At 35.9% G+C, this 20369-nt stretch overlaps 9 protein-coding genes and 1 non-coding gene across 10 annotated transcripts; 4 read left to right on the top strand and 6 right to left on the bottom strand. All coding sequences in view use genetic code 12, as the record gives it.

Moving 5' to 3' along the window:
• Positions 1 to 13: 13 nt before the first annotated feature.
• On the bottom strand, positions 14 to 86 carry CORT_0_Arg(TCT)_21. The gene has a single exon. It is a non-coding gene (tRNA).
• Positions 87 to 1512: 1426 nt separating this feature from the next.
• On the top strand, positions 1513 to 2991 carry CORT_0B03490 (hypothetical protein; the record flags this gene model as incomplete). The annotated part of the gene is made up of 1 exon (XM_003867447.1): positions 1513 to 2991. One exon carries the CDS (start codon positions 1513 to 1515, stop codon positions 2989 to 2991), a length of 1479 nt encoding a protein of 492 aa, XP_003867495.1.
• A 160-nt stretch (positions 2992 to 3151) lies between these two features.
• Positions 3152 to 6250, bottom strand: CORT_0B03480 (hypothetical protein; the record flags this gene model as incomplete). The annotated part of the gene is made up of 1 exon (XM_003867446.1): positions 3152 to 6250. The coding sequence occupies one exon, from the start codon at positions 6248 to 6250 to the stop codon at positions 3152 to 3154; it is 3099 nt and encodes a 1032-aa protein (XP_003867494.1).
• Positions 6251 to 8871: 2621 nt separating this feature from the next.
• CORT_0B03470 (hypothetical protein) lies at positions 8872 to 10245 on the bottom strand (the record flags this gene model as incomplete). Its single annotated transcript, XM_003867445.1, has 1 exon — positions 8872 to 10245. One exon carries the CDS (start codon positions 10243 to 10245, stop codon positions 8872 to 8874), a length of 1374 nt encoding a protein of 457 aa, XP_003867493.1.
• A 232-nt stretch (positions 10246 to 10477) lies between these two features.
• CORT_0B03460 (Ses1 seryl-tRNA synthetase) lies at positions 10478 to 11854 on the top strand (the record flags this gene model as incomplete). The annotated part of the gene is made up of 1 exon (XM_003867444.1): positions 10478 to 11854. One exon carries the CDS (start codon positions 10478 to 10480, stop codon positions 11852 to 11854), a length of 1377 nt encoding a protein of 458 aa, XP_003867492.1.
• Positions 11855 to 12053: 199 nt separating this feature from the next.
• On the top strand, positions 12054 to 12410 carry CORT_0B03450 (hypothetical protein; the record flags this gene model as incomplete). Its single annotated transcript, XM_003867443.1, has 1 exon — positions 12054 to 12410. The coding sequence occupies one exon, from the start codon at positions 12054 to 12056 to the stop codon at positions 12408 to 12410; it is 357 nt and encodes a 118-aa protein (XP_003867491.1).
• Positions 12411 to 13023: 613 nt separating this feature from the next.
• On the top strand, positions 13024 to 13797 carry CORT_0B03440 (Adh4 protein; the record flags this gene model as incomplete). The annotated part of the gene is made up of 1 exon (XM_003867442.1): positions 13024 to 13797. One exon carries the CDS (start codon positions 13024 to 13026, stop codon positions 13795 to 13797), a length of 774 nt encoding a protein of 257 aa, XP_003867490.1.
• Positions 13798 to 13949: 152 nt separating this feature from the next.
• On the bottom strand, positions 13950 to 14466 carry CORT_0B03435 (hypothetical protein; the record flags this gene model as incomplete). The annotated part of the gene is made up of 2 exons (XM_003867441.1): positions 13950 to 14162; positions 14464 to 14466. The coding sequence occupies 2 exons, from the start codon at positions 14464 to 14466 to the stop codon at positions 13950 to 13952; spliced, it is 216 nt and encodes a 71-aa protein (XP_003867489.1).
• A 1177-nt stretch (positions 14467 to 15643) lies between these two features.
• On the bottom strand, positions 15644 to 15841 carry CORT_0B03430 (hypothetical protein; the record flags this gene model as incomplete). Its single annotated transcript, XM_003867440.1, has 1 exon — positions 15644 to 15841. The coding sequence occupies one exon, from the start codon at positions 15839 to 15841 to the stop codon at positions 15644 to 15646; it is 198 nt and encodes a 65-aa protein (XP_003867488.1).
• A 489-nt stretch (positions 15842 to 16330) lies between these two features.
• Positions 16331 to 19963, bottom strand: CORT_0B03420 (Smc3 protein; the record flags this gene model as incomplete). Its single annotated transcript, XM_003867439.1, has 1 exon — positions 16331 to 19963. The coding sequence occupies one exon, from the start codon at positions 19961 to 19963 to the stop codon at positions 16331 to 16333; it is 3633 nt and encodes a 1210-aa protein (XP_003867487.1).
• Positions 19964 to 20369: the final 406 nt, after the last annotated feature.

Genomic DNA, 20369 nt, shown 5'->3' with positions numbered 1-20369 from the left:
TAAAAGGAAAGAGAACCCACGCCGGGATTCGAACCCGGAATCCTTTGATTAGAAGTCAAAAGCGATAACCATTTCGCCACGCAGGCTTCTTGTTGGATCTGGAGGCGGCTTGGTTTTCCAAACGTGCTTAATTTTTGGCATGTGACACAGAGTTAAGAAGTGTGATATTATTATAGAGGTATCACTTTTTGACAGTAAGCATTGTATAAATGGCTGCTTTTGAAAAACTTATTGTAATGAGGACAAGGTAGCAATTATATTTATATTTCTTTCTTACCTTTTAGTCTGTTATGGTTATCTTGTTTGAAATTGTTGGACATTATACATCAATCATTTGACAAATTAATTTTCCAATACGAACTAGCACCATCAAAACGAGACTATAAACTAAAATTCATCCATTGTATACGATAAAAGCCTGGTTCTTACTCTTTTAAGAAATGAGTAGAGGAGTAGTTAGATGACAACAACGTTGTGTGTTTTTATAATTTATTTTTTTGCTTTCTTTTTTTGTTATTGGTTGCAAAATTCATACAAAAATTTGAGTTAACTTTAAAATTGAGAAAGAAGCCAACAAAAAACATTGGCTGCAGGATATTATGCTATATTATGTTATTCCAATTTACAGAAATATGGCAAATGGTTCTGTCCTTTGAAATATGTCATCTGAATTAAGGGTTTGGTATTCATAGAAACCTCTTGAAAGGTTAGAAACCCTTTTTTCTTTTCTATCATCTTGTTCAGACAGGCAGTAACATAAGCAAAAAGGTATATTCAACCTCTATTCGGAAGAGTTCAAGATTGTTCATTTTTCGTTATTCATCTTCTTGAAATTGAGATCTGTAATGCAGAGATTTTTGTAATTTCGTTTATATGATTTTTTTAAAAGAACAAAAAAGAGTCATACGTCACGATGTCAGATGTTAACTATCCGCCACTCATAATGAAATTTCCCGCCTTTACACTTTTCATTAGAGTTGCTTAGTGACCCATTTCATTGTATATCCTTTTCCCAGAAAAGTTTCATAGAGGTGATGTGAGATTCTTTAGTTGGCATTGTACACACCTCTTTGTTATCTTATCTATTATATAATCGTGTGACAGAAGTGTAAAAAGATAACCCCAGGTTATAAGAATCAATAAATATAACCTTATACTCTTAATAGTGAGATCGCCCCAGTAACGTTGCTTGTGTTTTATCGAATTGGCCGAACTAATAAGTACTGCTTGTTCAACGTGTGTTGTGTTTCTTATCTTTTTGACAGAATGACCAATGTTTACATATTGCGGGTTTTGTGTAACTTACAGCAAAATACAGAAAGAACCCCACGAGGGGTTGTAATGCAAGAAAACAACAACAAAACATAAACCAAACGTTATTATCCATCACAACTCACCTTTACCCAAACTTATCTTCTTATTACTCATAGGCCATTTACTACGCAAAACACATTATAAATACTTACAGTGTTTTTATACTAATACTATTGTTGCTTTCACGCTTACCCCCACATGTTAACCGCTAGACTCCGACCAATACCTATACCTACGTCCACAATGAAAGGAAACAGAGGTAAAGCAATAGATAGTACTAAACTAGATGTAGCTGGAGACAACATGGGGAAAACCACCGCTGCTCCATCAGATCATCGTCATTACCTACACACCACTTCACACCACCATCAGGCACAATCAAAGCATTCGATACTTATCCCTAGTCCATTAAACGCTTTGCTTCATTCAGATAGACACATGAAATACCATTTCTACAATTTAGGTGGTGACTTCATTAGAGTCTCAGCATACCGACGTTTCAAGCAATTATTCCGAATAGGTGGTGGTTCACTAATTAAAGAAATTGTTTTTGATTTGTCGACTTTTTTAAAACGGGAAGTCAATGATGAAAAATCAGGGGTCCACTTACAGTTTAAAAACTATCTCACTTCAAATAGTACCATTTTGCAAAAAAAAGAGACAAATTGGTGTATTTGTGATCATCAGTTTGGATTACGCAATTGGTTATTTATTGTATTTGGATACATGTTACAAACTTATAGGGAAGAAGAAGTACATGAATGTTTAGATGACGTTATCAAGATGTATCTAAATGCAAGAAAGAATCGAATTGATCCAGATAATATTCGAATTATACGTGATGAACGAGATAATTTTACATTGGCAACATTTGAAAATTACATCAATACGGTGGAGATTCAAGAAGATTTGTTGTTTGGTAGTACCAGCTCCACTAGATTTGTTACTATATCACCCGCGTATAATCAGAGAATCTATTTACCACCACTACCTAAATTGCATAATCGGAATTTATTAGTTAAGGCATTGATGCATAAAGAATTTTATCGATTATTATTAGATCCACGTCACAGGTTTGCCCAAACCATGCAGTCACATAACTATGATTTATCATTTGGAGAATATGGGTTAATTCGTAAAGAAATTTCATTTCTTGATGGATTGGGTGATTTCTTTTTGGCTCAGGAGACTTCAAGACTTATATTTGATTTATGTCGTAACAATAGTAAAGGAGGGGTCACTACAGAAGAGGACTCCATACTTAACCCCAATGTAAGCTCCCAGACTTACAACTTACTCAAGATGATTCTTGCCACAAACACCTTGATGTCGAAATTAACCAAATGTTACAACTTATACCAAGGATTAAACGACCCCATAATCAATACCAGAATTGCTGATGAATGGATTCCTTATACAACTACGGGAGTTCTTCCACGGGGTAAAGATGTTGATGAAGTTCGCATATATGAAGAAGAGTTTCTAGGTGATTTCTTTGAAAGTTATATGGCGGCATTGTTAATTGAACAACCAACAGTTGCAAAATCATTCATTAGAGAAATTTATAAACAATTAATTTCGGTAATGACTAAAACATTACCACCTGAAGTAACGTACCAGAATTGGACTATGAACATATTGGGTAGAAATATATATGGCAAAAAAGAAGTGGCTTAAAAGGGGGAATTTCTACATTTCAGTTATTTAAATTTCTTCTTTGTTAGTTAATACAATATAGAATAGTTTGAAACAACACTTTATGTATAACAATGAAAATAACACAAAACAACAATGCAAATGACAACGCTGCATATCCCTTCTAGAGCTCCTTCCTCTATTATCTAGAAAATAAATTCTTCTTAGCTCTCACTCTCTTTTTGTAATTCTTATCACCAATAGTTGTACTCGACAAAAACAACTTATTACCAGATCCAGAACCGCCATCTTCATCATCATTTTCATCACTACTACCACTTCCTGATGATGACAGATCACTGTCACTACCATCACCAACAACAGATTCGACGTCATCATCATCGGTATTCATATCACCTTCATTGGAACCATGTTTATCTCCCTTGTATAATCTCAAATCATCGATTTCTCTGACTTCGGGTAGTCCACGACTTCCTAATTCAGACAAGGTGGGTAATGCAGGTTTCTTAGCGGGAGTGGCATAAGGTGCACCAGTGGATGATATAGCTCCACCTGCATCTGCCAGTGGACCTGCATTGATGCTTTCATTTACTTGTGTTTCATGATTTTGCAGATCAGCTTGAGTTGGTTCTTCTCCATTTGAAAACTTGTTATTACTTGTGGCAACTTGATCTGCATCTTTATTTCCCAAAGGTCCCCTAATTCTTTGACTAGCAATAGATGTCAATAATCGTATCGTCAGAAACTTTGAGTTATTTTTAGTATTATTGTTATTACTCTTATTCTCAACACTAAGGAAAACATTTCGTTTTTCTGGTTCTGATGCAACTAATCTCATTTGCGTGGTTTTCCCCTCAACTTGTTCTTCTTCAATATCACCAATAACTGATTCAATATCACTTGATCCTGACGATGATCCTTGTTCTTCTACCTGTTGAGCATACAACTGTAGACTTCGGGGTCCAGTTTTTTGTTGAGGACTTTCCGAAGATGGAGGAGTATCACGCAAAGGAAGCTTCAGCGACGTAGTCAAGACTGCATTATCATGATTCACTTGATCTGATTCACTAGCTCCATTTTCATCCAATTTAGGTGTAGTTTTACCATTTTGATGTTGATCAGCAACAGTACCTCCTCCTTCTCCTCCTTCTCCTCTAGCGAATGAATCACCAGCTCTAAATGCAGACTTATCAGCTCGTTTCAGTGCCAATGAATTAGCTGAGTCAAAAGGTGAATCCGTTCGTGTACCACCATTGGGATTATTTTCAGTGTCAGACTTGGGTTCATTGAAAAACAGATTACTTAAGGCCCCCTCAGTAGGCTTTTTCAGATTAGTATGAAATGCACTGAATCCTAACGCTGATTGTTGTTGACTATGGTGATCCAGGTCTGGATTTTCATCTTTAGCACCAGATTCCGTGGAATTCATCTTTTTCAGCTTGGTTTCTCTAAATGGTCTTCTAATTGTACCCCCATCTGGAATACTGTTATTAGTCATTGCTCTTGGTTCTTTGAGTAATGTACCTTGAGTGTTTTGTCTAGTCAAGGAGGCATTGGAGGCATTGGACGCGTTGGGGGATGTTGTTATTTGTGTTTTTGGTGGAGTTCTATGCTTTGGTGCCCTTATATGCTCTCCTTCTTGTTGAATCATCATGGAGTCATCATCATCATCATCATCATGATGTTCAGCAGGACTATTGGAAATTTTAATCACTTCAGCCACTTCATATTTCGCATCGTCCATTCCATGACCATTGAATATATTCTGTCTAAAAGCTCTTGGATTTGCAATATTATTTTCCCTATCAAATTCAACTTTACTCTGGACCTTATATGGAAGTGGTCCACGATAATTCAGTTCTCCAGAAAGATCAATACGGAAATCCACCACTGGATCAGTATACACTGGTTCACATGAATAAGCACTAACTGCGAAATGCTTGGGTACGGGTTTAAACTCTCCATTGGGTCCTGATTTGTATCTAATTATTTGATCATTCAAGTGATCCAAATTGAAACTGATGCTATCGAGAATATTCATGGTTCTTCTTTCTTCATAAACTCTGTCAATGGGGCCCCGAAGAGCAGCTGGAATGACAGTGGAATCCAAATTTGATACATCTTTCTTTAAATGGCCACTGCTGGTCTTGTCAGTTAGCGATGTATCCGCAACTTTTGTATCTTGAGAGGTGGAGTCCAATTCTGTTAACATTTTCTTAGCTTTTGACGGCCCACCTCTTCTCACAGTTTCTTTCTCGGGCTGAGTTGGCGCTAGTGCTGGATCTGCCTTCTTTTTATATGAAAGAGTGACTTTTGTTCCAGCAGGTGGCGAATTCGATTGAGTAGATTTTCTCGGTTGACGTGATTGAGTCGTTTTTTTGGTGAATGCCGGGGTTGATGTCGCTGGTAAAGGGTTTGAATTTCTGCCACCTTTATTTGAGTCCTGCTTGTTTGGTCTTGAATCAAGTCCACTATCCAGAAGATATGGATGTCCTTCTACGGTATTTATTTGTAGCGACTTCATAATTGAGTCAGCTTTGGAAACTGGCTTTTTCCCTGTTTGTTTTTTATAAATATTTAATATGTCAGCTTTGTTTAATCTTGGTGTATTGTCCTTCACTATGCTTATTGGTACACCGTCTTCCAACTCGTCAGATGAAACTTCCATTGAATTGAGATCAGGAGCGGAAAAATCATCGTAATCGGAATTGTTGGCAGAAGGACTACCTGCAGTCTGAGGCTTCACCAACATCCCTGAAGTGATTCTTTGACGTGCTTTGGCACCAGGACTTTCATTCATTTTCTTTTTGGGGATTTTGGTCAGTGATGATGTTTGTGGTGGAGCTAATGATACTGGTGATGACACAGGTTGTAGGTAGTTTCTAGTCGGTGTTGCTGAATTTTCAGCAGAAATCAAAGTTTCCATCTCTTCTCGTGATCGTTTTGATGTAATTGGGTATTCATAGTTCAACTTCTCATTGATAAACAAGTTATCAACGATAACTCTAACTTCATCATTCAGTTCAAATACATCATTCACTTCGTAATCTTTATCCAAATCACACTGGTTTTTATCTTGACACTTAACGATGTTTATAACAGCTTCATCTGGATAAAGTCTTTGATACTGTGCAACAATAGCGTCAAGTAATTCACCAATCTGTTTTGTAGGATCAATCAAGTGTAAAAATTTTTTGGCTATTAGAGAGTCTATCCTTGCCGTTGGTAGGGAAGAACATTCTTCTGGAATTAAAAGTATCTGAAGTTTTAATTTAACCATAGTTGTGCAATGTAGTTGTTAGTTGTAAAAATGAAAGACAAAACTTTGTTAAGATGTATCACGTTAAAATGTGGTGATGGAGAGTATAATATTGATACAGAGGTTTAGTATTTCTACCAAATGAGTTGTAATGGTGAGTGCATGTGATGTATATGAGTGATTTAAATGTATAGATCTCAATTGGGCCACTGTTAACACCCTGCTTGTTTGTCTCTCTTGTTGTGTGTTTGTTTGTTTGGGTGTGGATTTTGGTTTTTTCATTACAATTTGAGTCCTACATATAAACAATAAACGAACTAAATATACGGATACTGCATATAAATAAAAACATATCAGTTACATTAATTCCCATCATCTATTTACTGTTCTACGACTGTAATTTAGCCATTCCAGCCAAATCTTCGCAATTTGTAATCGGGTTTTCATCTCAATCCAACACCATGATGTTTTGGGTCTAGCCAAATATTTGACATTCAACATAAGTGGTTTTACTTCGCGACAATACTTTGCTTATCTACATTTGCTATCACAATCAGCAAATACAAAGTTGGTAAGAGACCATCTATCATACTGTGGTTTGAGCATCCAATTTCCTTAGGAATGTAGTACAAATCATAAAAAACATGAAAAAAGTAATAGTAATTTGGAACAAAGTCAAAATCATCCTTTAGGAATGGGCATCAAAGGAGCTTCCAACACTGTACCATCTTCACATACTGAACCATATTTATTTACACACACTGAACCACCTTCATTGACTTTAACGACTGATGTTTCTACACAACATCCTCCACAACAACCTCCAACTCTTCCCCATCTCCTGCCAACTGCAATAATCCCTCATTCGCTCCTGGCCCTAGCTGGCCAGACTAGCTCCCATTGCACAACTTGGAACAAAACAGCGACTTCCAATTGGGTCCCAGTTTTTCGTAATTGTAACAGAAATGAATTAAGTTCACTTGAAGTATTTGACTCTCAATGGCAGAAGTGTTAACACTTATCCAAATAGATTCCTTTTGGCCAGGACACTTCCTTTAAAAAACGAATAAGCTTTTTGAAGTATTTTCATTAAAAATTTGTGTTGCTTCTGTTATCAATTATCACAAAATGATGTTCAAAACTACCAAGATCACATAGGAAGGATTCCTCGACGCGGCTCCGAGAGCAGCGTGCTCTATGAAGAATTGTCGTTTTGACACCCATGATCTGGTTTCTTCTTTCTTCCATGAATAATTAAAAGATCTAGCTGCTATATTTTGTCTCAACACAGTTTATGATCCAATATTACTTTCGCTCACTTCGCCTTCCACTTATGTCATTGTAGTCTGTGTCAAGCAGTCTTCAAGCTGACTTGGGCCGGTTCATGCGTTGAAGTATTTCGGGACGCTCTTCATTAGCTTCGAGCTCTGGATTATCCAATATAATACATAACTTGCACCATTTTAACTCGGCCTCGTCTTCTAACTCTCCAGTTCGCTCTGATGGCTTTAATATTCTCTCTAACCCCTCTGTGCCTTTTAACTTGTCTTACTTCCTCAAATATAATTTCCTCAACACTTTCCTCATGAAGGCAAACTTGGGTTTTTTTTATGCTCAACTTTTACAGCTTCCGTTGGTTCAAAAGCATTCAAAACCAAATCCTTTAGTTCTTTAACTTCTGTCTCTGTTTCTATTCTCCCGTGGAGCTCGTTGGCAAACTTGAATCTTCTCTTTGACAACACCATGATCAATGACAACTCCAGCTTCTGTATCATCATCAGAAGCAGGATCTTCTGTAATGGACACATTCGCATCATACCCATTAATTGCTTGATCCACCTGTAAGCTTTCATGCTGTGATATAGTCTTCCAATGTTTGTTATGTAGTCTTTGTGCGCGCACAATAGAGAACAATATTTTTTGCAGCCAACAACAAAAATTGTGCTACACACGAACACGAAGATAAGTACATAAATTATGTGAATGAATGAAGAATGATAGAGGAGTTGGGGCTACGTGTTACACACTCTATTCATTCACTGTTTTAAAGAGGTACGATTTATTCAGTCTTTCAGGTCTCGTAGTCTCGGCCTATATGACCACGAGTCCCGACACTAGTCTAAGTTAAGTTGTAGATGAAAAGGTACGTGTTGTGGTTTATTATACTTACATTCAATATTTTCAGAAAGCTGATGTTTTATGTTATTTGTAAAACAAGGTGGCAAAGCAAGTATCATAATTGGTTGGTATATTAAGGTGAGGTCATGGACGACGTGTAGCCTCATTTTGAGCTACATATTTTGGATGTTCCTATACATTTTAATAACGTGGATTTTCAAAAACAGTCAAATGCAACTCTTTCCACAGTGAAAATACAAACGCTTGTAATATTATGGAAGAGAACCAAAAAATCTTCAGCTTCTATTAATAGAAACAGATGGCTAGTTACTTGCAATCGGAAGAGAATGTATTTAAGGATTTAACCACCTAAAAGCTAGGCTTACTCCATACTCTAATCGAGATTGGTTGTGCTTTATTCTTATCTTTTCGTTTAATCCCCGGAAACTGATATACATTTTTGATAATGCAAAATCACAATACTCTACTTTATACATATATTCAGGGTCCACTAGCTCCACACACTAATACTCCATTGATTTCTTCAACTCTTGTGCCTTTAAAGCCAATGTATGTTTCTTTAACAATATCTCATCTACATCCAAATCACCACCTCCGTCATTCTCCTCCCCAAAATCAACAATTTCTCCTGGGTCTACTATATCCCAAAATGGTTTCCAACACAAAATCTCACCATCAATAGTTCCACAATAATACGTAGCTGTAAAAGGTCCACCATTACACATTGAACAAGTTCTTCCAACATTTTTAGTACCTCTTCGTATCAAACGATTGACTAATTTACCATCAATTGTCCTAAATATCAATACTTCACCACTCTCAGAAGGGAAGAGAAGATACTGTAATTCGGTTTCTCCATTGGGGTTCAACAAAATGGGAGTTGTTTGGGGATATTTGTTTCTTGTTAATGGCCCAAAATTGATCAATTTGTTAACTGGTGGATAAGGCGTACTAACCATATCCCAAACTCTAATCTTATCATCATTACCTGCTGTGAACAAAGAGGTCCCCGATTCATCCCACACCAAACCATTAACTGGTCCCAGATGTGCTTTAACTGATTGTTGTGTGAGGTTGGCTTCCGGTCCAGATGAAGATTTCCATGTATTTGTAGCAAGCATATCCAATCGACATAATAAATTTTTACTTCTTCTTATATCCCATATTCGTACTTCTCCGTCATACCCTCCAGATGCCAACAAGTTTTCATTAATGGGATGCCATTTAACACTGAGTGTCTTGCCCTTGTGTCCTCTCAATGTGTGTGCACTTGAAGTTGATCGCATATCCAATAGTCTAATGAATGGTTGATCACTAGCAGTTGCAATCAATGAAGTTTCTCCACATACATCAATGGAATAAACTCGATTGTTTAAATTGAATGAGTACACTGGAACCAATTCATTAGTGTCCCATACTTTCACAGTATGATCAAATGATGCTGATACAAATAACCCTGTATCAAATGGCCACCATTGAAGTGCAGATATTCCAAATTTATGAAATTCTCGAGCTGGCATAATTGCAACATTGGCAAAAGTAGTTACCGGATTATCATAGTCAAAAGTGTCAAATTTAGAAGGATGATGGACCTTGTTTAATTTAGCGTCAACTTCATTCTCTTGACGAACTTTCTCTTGTTGATGTAAATCCCAAAGTTTTATTGATGAATCTCCTGATCCACTTAATAAAAATCGATAGTCTACGGACTCTAATGCAAGGCTATTAACCAGGGCATTTCTATGACAGTTGGAGGAAAAGACGTCATATTTTGCTGTTTGATAAAGTTGAGATGAATAATAATTGTCTGTGATTATGGTGGCAAACTTTAATGGACTTATGTTGCCTAGTTTTTGTTCTAGCAAGAGTGATTGCATATCATTGTGGGGTAAATTATGCCAGACGATGGGTTTGCTCTATCAGTTTTCACTGGGTATATCAGCTGGTGGAGTAGAATGCTTCTTTCAATAGCAATGGATTGATGGTTCCAAGTATCAACTTGTGTCTGTAGTTTATATGCACACCTTGAACCACTTTTGACCCAAAAAAATTTTTTCAAGTAAAAGATTCAGTGATACATACATTGCAAGTAGAACTCGGAGCCCCATTATGTTGGACATTAACGCATTCATTGTTGAAAAAGGAGGAGATCCAGAAAAGATCAAGACCTCACAAAAGAAAAGAGGTGCATCTGTAGAATTAGTTGATGAAATTATTAGTGACTACAAGGATTGGGTCAAAATTAGATTTGATTTAGATGAGCAAAATAAGAAATTAAACGCAGTTCAAAAACAAATTGGTCAAAAATTCAAAGCTAAGGAAGATCCAGCTGAGTTACTTAAGGAGAAAGATCAATTGACTGAAGAAAAGAAACAACTTATAGAGCGTGAAGCTAATACTGATAAAGAATTGAGAAATAAAGTTAATCAGGTGGGAAATTTAGTTCATGAATCAGTTGTTGATTCAATGGATGAAGCCAACAATGAATTAATCAAGACTTGGGTGCCTGAAGGATATAAGGAACCAGCACAAGTTGCTGCTGGATCTAATGCACCAGCTAATTTATCTCACCATGAAGTATTGTTACGTTTAGATGGATATGATCCAGAAAGAGGAGTTAGAATTGTTGGACATAGAGGGTACTTTTTAAGAAACTATGGTGTCTTCCTCAACCAAGCATTGATCAACTACGGTCTTTCATTCTTGTCCAAAAAGGGTTATGTTCCATTACAAGCACCAGTAATGATGAATAAGGAAGTTATGGCCAAAACCGCCCAATTATCCCAATTCGATGAAGAACTTTATAAAGTTATTGATGGAGAAGATGAAAAATATCTTATTGCCACTTCTGAACAACCAATTAGTGCCTATCATGCCGGAGAATGGTTTGAAAAACCTCAAGAACAATTACCTATTAGATATGCTGGTTATTCATCATGTTTCAGAAGAGAAGCTGGATCACATGGTAAAGATGCATGGGGTATTTTCCGTGTTCATGCATTTGAAAAAATTGAGCAATTTGTATTAACTGAACCTGAAAAGTCTTGGGAAGAATTTGATAGAATGATTGGTGCATCAGAGGAATTTTATCAATCTTTGGGTTTACCATATAGAGTTGTTGGTATTGTTTCAGGAGAATTAAACAACGCTGCTGCTAAAAAATACGATTTAGAAGCATGGTTCCCATTCCAAAAAGAATATAAGGAATTAGTTTCATGTTCCAATTGTACTGATTATCAATCAAGAAATTTGGAAATCAGATGTGGTATTAAACAACAAAACCAAACAGAAAAGAAATATGTTCATTGTCTTAATTCAACTTTAAGTGCAACTGAAAGAACAGTTTGTTGTATTTTGGAAAATTATCAACGTGAAGATGGGTTGGTTGTTCCTGAAGTATTAAGAAGATATATTCCTGGTGAACCTGAATTTATTCCTTATGTTAAAGAATTGCCAAAGAATTCAACTTCTCAAAAAAGAAAGTAAGTACGAGATGTATAAATAGAAACGATGGTGTAAAGATGTATTTCGTTGTTTAGTCTCAGCCTCACTATGCTGATTTTGTATGACATCATGTGAAATCTCTTTTCAGATTGAAACACGAGAAAATAAACAGAAAACCTTTTACAAATAAAGTTTTCTTCTTCAAAAGAGGATAACTTATCTCTTTTCACCCGGTTGTATAATGACAACACTGGAATATTCATCTAAAGAACCGCCAAAGTACAGCCAACAAGACACTGGAACAAACAGAGAACGAGAAGAACAAGAACAACTCCCAGCATATACGAACAGACCAAATACACCACCAAGAACTTCAGCTTCTTCTGTATCCGATCAAGAATCAGATATAGTACTGAACTACCCCGAAAATAGACCCAAACGTAATGAATGCAATATATGTTGTCAAGACCTATTTTGTGGTGGATGTTTTGGTTGTTGTACGGGACCGTCAAATATGCCTGCAAGTGACCGCAATCTAATGGGCAGTATATTGGTTGTGCTATGCTGTGGTGCTGGTGTTGAAGCTGGTGTTAGTTAGGTGTGGATCAAGTGAAGTTCCGTTTTGATATGGCCGAATTTGGGTTTGGCCATTGACTATTTCGGTTATTTCATGAAGTTGTACTTATGTATTTAAATAGGGGGATATTGTGGTCATAAGAGACTTAATTATATAGGAGTAGTATAACAATGACAAATAGACGATGTATTTTGGTACTTCTTTTCTTGGCTTTGTTTGTCTAAAATGGATGGTTGGAGCATTTTGAAATTGGTATAGTAAGTTAACTCCGATTGATTGTAGTTGTTAACTCCTGATTTGTTAGTGAGATTAAAATTCCAGTTTGTCTTTGCATTGTATGCACAATTGCGCTAACTTTGATACTTTGTACATAACACAAAAACCAAATGATATAGCACCAGTTGCTATTTAACTATGTAATGGAACACCTCCCTTAACAGCACAAATGTGGAGAATTGTCAATGACATTATTCACTTACAATGCCACAGTTTTTATACAATAATACAATGAGGACTTGGGTGCAATTAAAGAAATAATATAAATACAGGTAAATTGTCCATTCTTTCCAAGTTTTACTCAATATAACCAACGACTAAGAAGACAAATAGCAAATAGCAAAATTATTACTCAATAATGTCTGTCTCATTAGCTCCACAACATCAAATCAAAGGTCAAACTGCAATTATTACCGGTGGCACCAAGAACTTGGGTGCCGAAACCGCCAAAGAATTGGCAAAACTAGGTACCAACTTGTTCTTACACTATAGATCCAACCCAGAAGAAGCTAAGAAATTCCAAGCTGAATTGACTAAACAATATAGTGACATTAAAGTTGAGATTCACCAGGGAGATTTAAAAACTGCTCAAGATTTAACCAATTTATTCAAGGCTGCCAAAACCGCGTTCCCCAAGGGTATTGATATTGCTATTAACAATGTTGGACAAGTTATTAAGAAACCATTGACTGAATTCACAGAAGAAGAATTTGATTCCTTGGATTTGAAGAATAATAAAGTTGCCTTTTTCTTTATTAAAGAAGCTGGTTTGAATTTGAATGATAATGGTAGAATTGTATCACTAACCACTTCACTATTAGCTGCATATACAGAATACTATGGGGGCTATCAAGGTACCAAAGCTGGAGTTGAATTCTATTCTAAAGCAGCATCAAAGGAGTTGCATTCAAGAGGTATTACTTCAAATTGTGTTAGCCCTGGACCAATGGAAACTCCATTTTTGATCAATTCCGAACAAAAGGAAAGTGTTGAATTTTTCAAGACTGTTGGGTTACATGGTAAATTGACTCAAACTGGTGACATTGTTCCTATTATTCGGTTTTTGGTTACTGAAGGGACTTGGATTACTGGACAAAATATCTTTGCTTCGGGTGGTTTCACTGCTCGTTAGAGAAAGAGGAAACAGTATTTAGGTGTGATTGTAATTCCATTGTTACATAGCTTTTACTACATTGTAGAATATGCAACCTGTTCAAGATTCCTTTTTCAATTCTTCTTATGTTCCCTTATTTATACAAAATTTATACCCAAAAACGGATGTGCTTACATACACAACATGTCCAAACATTCTTCAGCACAACAACAACAAATTATAGCAGCACAACATCCACAGAATGATGAACAACATCCACCACCTCCTCGTTGTGGTTGTTGTTGAACATACATCGGTTGTTGTTGTTGATAGTATCCTTGTGGTGGTGGTGGACCTTGTTGATAGTAACCCCCTTGTGGTGGACCTTGTTGATAGTAATTGGACTAGGGAGTAATTGTTAGTACAAAAGCCTATAAGAGTTTGAAAGTAGCTGGGATTGCTTGGAATGGGGTGATAGACAAGGGATACTGCTGCCTTTGAGAAAGTTGTATAATGTGCGTTAAGTGTAAGTGTATGAATTGTCGTGAATCACTTAAATCGACACACATCATAGCCATTGACTTCTTATCTATCCTCAAATGGGTTTGAACACGTCCCTCATTTCAAGTCGTATAATTGTCACAAACACCCCCGATTGAAGCAAACCTAATAACCAGCTAATTCGTGAGATACCATTGTACATACCATTTTCTCAGATAATAAGTTTCTATAAGTTATCTAGCTGTTCAGAGCAGTCTAAAAGTAGGTAATTGGAATAATAAGATAGTTTTATATATTATGATCTGTTTTGTTTTGATGAGAATTTCAGAAAGGAAAAAAAAGGTTAATAATAAATTACGTAATAGACTAAATCATCATATATATGACACAAAATTACAAAACTCAGCCTTGTAACAAATTCAAATAAAAACCCCATTTATAAGTTAGTGAGGAAGCTATCAAAATATAGACTAAGACCAAAGATACCTAAGTCGTATACCAAATGGTCCATTCTACCTACAATGAACTTCAGGTTTATTAGACGTCTCCCCTCACTTGGTCTAGTGTTACATCTTATGAATAAAAATTTAAGGATTCTAGTTTAAGCCTCTTTTCACCAATTTCATAAATCAATAAAAAAATAAAAAAGACACGAAGAAAAGCACGGAGCTAAATATAGAGGAAGGCTAGATTGCATATGTCCGCTTCATACGCACACTCATGACCTTTACTATATTCTGGACACATTTTATTAAAGGAGGCTGGTTTAACTGCAACCGACGTCGGGTCTATTTTCTTGATAATATTAGATTTCTCCACGGTTTTTTCATTATACTTCTATAATTAGAAACTAATGTTACAAAAAATATTCTTGTCATATAATACACGTCACTGGATACTTTATTTTTATTTTTGGTATGGTCGTGTAAAGATCAATTGTACTGTCGCGTTTTCTCTCAATGTCGTTGAGCACTGAAAGTAGACAAACCCTCATTTATCATACTAATGCTTGTAATGAATTCCTCTTATACGAACGAAACTAGTGAGATTTTACAGTACAATATTAAAACAAGTTGCTTGTATTAATAGAACTAAATTGGCTAGAAGCACATTGAGTGAAAGCAGGTGCATTTTCTAGAATTTCAGCAAAGTATTTAACAAAACTCTCAATGGTACTTAAGGTACTTGAGTTATATGTCATATAAGACCAACTTGAATGTTTCGTGAATTGAATGGTCACTTTCCAACTGAAAGGGGTGCTTCTAAGTTGGCTAATTGATAGACTGTGTTATGCAGCAACAGCAAAGTGTAACGAAACAACGCGTGTAACTGATTAGCTGCAAAAAACCACATTATCTATTTTATCAATTTGCATCAAACCAAATCACTTCAAAGCCAAATACTCAGTAATTGTCCTCATACTAGTCTGCTCCATCCTGTTTTGCTTCCTTTGCTCATTTGATCTATGTATCTTCTCTTTCAACACATCTAATTTCAGCCTTATTGAACCAGTGAATGAAATGGTCGACGTGGTTGATTTAATTGAAACGCTGCTTGATTCTACCTTCTTTAAATCTGACATTGTAATTGCTCTTTATCTCTCTAATGATAAACAATAGCTCATTTGATCAAAGGATATTTACCTTGCTATTTATATTAAAATTAACTCCCTATATTCATTGAATTAGTAAGCCGTAAACGAAAACAGTGAGTCACGACCATTAGAGTAAATAGCCAATCAGTCACAGTTACAGATCAAATAGATTACTCTTCTGCAAAGTACCACCTTAGCCGTTCAATTTTTAGTTAAAAGATCAGCAGTAAAGGTTTTCTATTGTTTTGATGACTAATTAACTATAAAACCCCCTCACAAACAACATGGTAGCATTTACTTTCGTAAATGAAATTATTATTTCTTTGTGACAATGCGGCTAAAAAGGTCTCGTAAATTTGCTAAATCCCTATCTCCTAACGCCTTTTACGCTTAAACATACTTTCTAGATCTACATCGATACTTTATTACACTCCTACTATTCTAAACCATTATATGCTTACATATATCTCCATTATCTTAGTTATTCACCTGCCCTTCAACAAAATTCATAGCATCTTCCTTGTCAATACCCACAATACTACTAACTTTATTATTAAACACAACTCCATAAAACTTGTTTCCTGCTAGTGACAACAATTCTGATCGAAACGTAGTACATATAAATTGAGCATCAGCACTAAGCGATTTGATTAATGATGCCACCGAGGTACGATATTGCGTATCTAAATTAGAATCAATTTCATCAAATAAGTAAAATGGAGCTGGATCACAATGTTGAATGGCAAAAATAAGGGCGATTGCACATAGAGATTTTTGTCCACCCGACAACTGCTCAATTTTTTGTTGCTCATCGTTTTTCGAATTGAATGATACTGAGATGGATACACCAGTGTAGTTATCTATGGAATCATCTTCACCTTCTTCCTCCCCATCTTCATTTTGGTGTTGTGTTTGAGTCTGTGTATCACTAAGGCTTTTCTTCTGTAATTCCAAATATCCAACCCCCTGGGGAACCAATTTCTCAAAGATTTCATGAAATGCTTTAGCAACTTGTTTGAAACTATTCATTATAGCTTCCTTTTTTTGTTGTTGTAAGTTGGCAATCAATTCTTCAATTGATTTCTTTGATTCATCCAATTCTTCCTTTCTTGAATTTAGCTCATCTCGTTGCTTTGTAAATTGGTTATATTGTTCCATGGCTTTTTTATTAATATGTGAATACTTTGTCAATTGATCATTCACTTTATTCAATTGAGTAACTAAATCATTGGAATTAAATCTGTCAAACTTCTCTGGTTGAAATGCTTCTTCAGGTAGCATTCCCAATTCTCTAATTTTCTTATTCACTTCATCTCTAGTTTGTTCTTTGATCAGTTTTTGATTCAACAACTTTGTAGCTGATTTGGAGAATTTTTCAAAGTTTTTCAATGTGGCAATTTGTTGTTCATTGGCTCTTTCTAAACTCTTTTCATTCTCGTTAACCTCTTCTATTATTTGATCATAATTTTCGCTAACTTGGTCATTACGTGATTGGGCAGTATCGAGTTGCATTTGCAAGGATTCCAATTCTTGGTTAAGCCCGTCGTATTCTTGTTGTAAGAATAATTTATCTCCAAGGGATTGCTTTTCTTGAATTAATAAATTCATGCTCAATTTTAAACTCTCAGCATCATTCTCCAATCCACTGATTCTGGTATCCAATTCCAATGCTGATGTTACAACATCATCCAATTCACGTTCAATTTCGGCAAGCTTCAGATTATATAGCTCTAATTGTCCAACCTCCTCCTTGCTCAATGATTGAGTAAAATCAGAATTCAATTCTTTTTCAAATTGTTTCAAATTAGTACTCAAAATATTCTTTGCCGATTGTAATGATTCCAAATTTGATTTCAATACTGATATTTCCTCATCTATGTTAAACTTCTTTGCCTTCAACTGTGACAATTCGATCTCAAGTGGCTCCTTAGCACCTTCCAATTTATCCAAATCGCGAATGTTCAACTGCAATTCGTTATTCAAGTTGGTCATTTCTTGATTGATATTGGAAATCTCTTGACTTACCTTATTCATTTCGGCTTCGGTCTTGGTCAACTCATTTCTCTTTTTCGTTTGCAACTTCATTGCATCAATCCTTGATGTTTTATAATCGCGATAACCACCAGACAAAACTCCCTTGGTATCAACTCTATCACCATCCAAGGTAATACACGTCAATTTAAACTTTCGAGAAAGTTCTGCTCCTCGTTGTAATTCATTAACCACCAATGCCTTTCCAAAGATCTGGTTTATTGCTTTACCAACAGTTTCATTATTGTACTTGAGTTTGGAGATCAATGGCAAACATTGATTCTCTTGTGAATCAGGGTATTCCGACACCAGTGTATTCTCAATTCGATTCAAAGGTACAAAGGTCACCCTACCAGCTTTGGTTCTAATCAATTCTTCAATAAGCAATGCAGCAGTGGCATCAGTGTCAACAACAACATGAAACAACGACGTTCCTGCAATGACCTCAGTGGCAACTTTGTATTTGTCATTCACATGAAACAATTCTGCAACAGTTCCATAAACATTTTTCTCAAGATTCAACTTTTTGGCAATCCATTTAACAGCCGCGATCCCTTGAGCTTGAGCACGGTCCATGGTTCGATTAACAAGATCAGAAGCATTATTGAAATCATTAGTCACCGAGTCAAAAACACTCTTTAAACGGATTTCATCTCTCCACAAACTCTTTCTCTGGTCAACGCATTGATTTATCTTCAACTTTAGTGATTGAATGCTATTCTTTAAGGATGTGATTTGAACACTGTGGTTCTCGTCCTGCAAAAGCGACTCCAATTTATGGATCCTCTCTAAGCAACTGTCTCCATCACTTGTTTTAGATTTAAGCTCATTTGAAATTTGTTTTACATCCTGCTCTTTCTCTTTAACCTGTTTTTTCAACTTGGAAATCTCAGTAGTCAACCATGAGTCACGCTTCTCCTTGTTTTCGAACTTCAGAAATCTATTTTGTTTGGAGTAAAGAGCTCTTTGTTTTGAGTGTAGCTCAGACAATTGTTGTTTCAACTCTGACTCGCGTTTTTGCATCTCAATCAACTGAGGCTTATCTTTGGCAATCAAATCTAATTGTTGTTTGATTTGCAATTTGTGGGTTTCTATTTGCTCATCGAGGTCAGTAGACTTGTCATCTACTGTGTCCAATTTGGCCTTCAACTCATTGACTTTTATCTCCTTTTCGGCAATATGCTTCAACATTTGATTACAATCTAAATCAGTTTGCTCCTTCTCCAAAGACAAGACCCTCAAAGATACTTTCAACTCATTTATTGATGTTTGCAACTGCAGACACAATTTTTCTCTTTGTTCCATTTCATTCAAATCCTTTTGAGAACCAGTCATCAATTGTTGATGTCTTTCCTCTAACTCACTAATTGACTCATTCAATTCGTTAAACTCTCTATCGAATATATTGTACTCCAACACTTTCTTTTGTTTCTCCAATGACTGAAACTCCTTCAAATCGTCACTCTCAATCTGTAAATCACTAATTTTCTCGTTTATACTATCCAATGCCTCATCTATTCTCTGTCGTTTCAAAGTAGACTGGTTCATCTCCTTCACTGACTCTTTCAATTTGCTTTCGAAAACTGTAGCACCACTAACCTCTTTCAACAATGTCAATCTTTCATGATCCTTTGAGTTGGTTAAACTAGTGATCCTTCCTTGTGGTACAATATAATACGGATTTGACCTTGAGAATCCAGCACTTTCCAATAAATTCATTATATCTGATCTTGTAGCTGATTTCCCATCCAATGAATAATCATCCTTCTTCATCCCAATCGTTCTTCTAATTAAAATCTCAGATTTGGCAATAGGGAAACGTCCATCAGTATTATCAAAGACAATTTCAACATAAGCGGACATAACAGTTCCTGATCCATCGTGTATTAGTGCTTGCCTTTCTTCTCTTGTCATATGTGTGTACGCGTCACTAAGCACAAATCGGATTGCAGCAAAAAAGTTTGATTTACCTGATCCATTTCTACCAACAACGACATTACAATTGGGGCTCAAATCGTCAACGACAGTAGCATTCTTGTAAGTTTTAAAGCCTTGTATGGTTATCTTTTTGATGTGCATTTGTCAGTGTTGGTTGTAAGAAAGTTGATCTGTTTGTGTTTGTAATTTTTTTGTTTTTGTTTGAGAAAATTTGACAACCAGACGCGTAACTAACAAATTTGTTACAACCAAATCTTTACTCAGTCAACAAATCACCCACAAGTTCATATTGATTGAAACACGGAACAACGAGTCAAAAATGCAGGTGGTGGTTTAAGCAGTTTTGTCTTCACATATAATACTGTGATCAATACTGTGAGTTTACCCTAAAAATTGTCAAGGAGATTCGACATTCGTATAAATGGCTGCAAGAAATTTGAGATAAAACGAACAATACATATGAGTACCGTTATACGACATACGATAGTTGATAACACTTTGGGATAACCCCGGCTCTAATGGACTGATGAGTGGTTGATTGCCAAGA

Source organism: Candida orthopsilosis (assembly GCF_000315875.1).
Source record: "Candida orthopsilosis Co 90-125, chromosome 2 draft sequence".
Classification (NCBI taxonomy): Eukaryota; Fungi; Ascomycota; class Pichiomycetes; order Serinales; family Debaryomycetaceae; genus Lodderomyces; species Lodderomyces orthopsilosis.
Note: the sequence above shows the minus strand (reverse complement) of the source record. Positions and strands in the feature narration are given on the sequence as shown.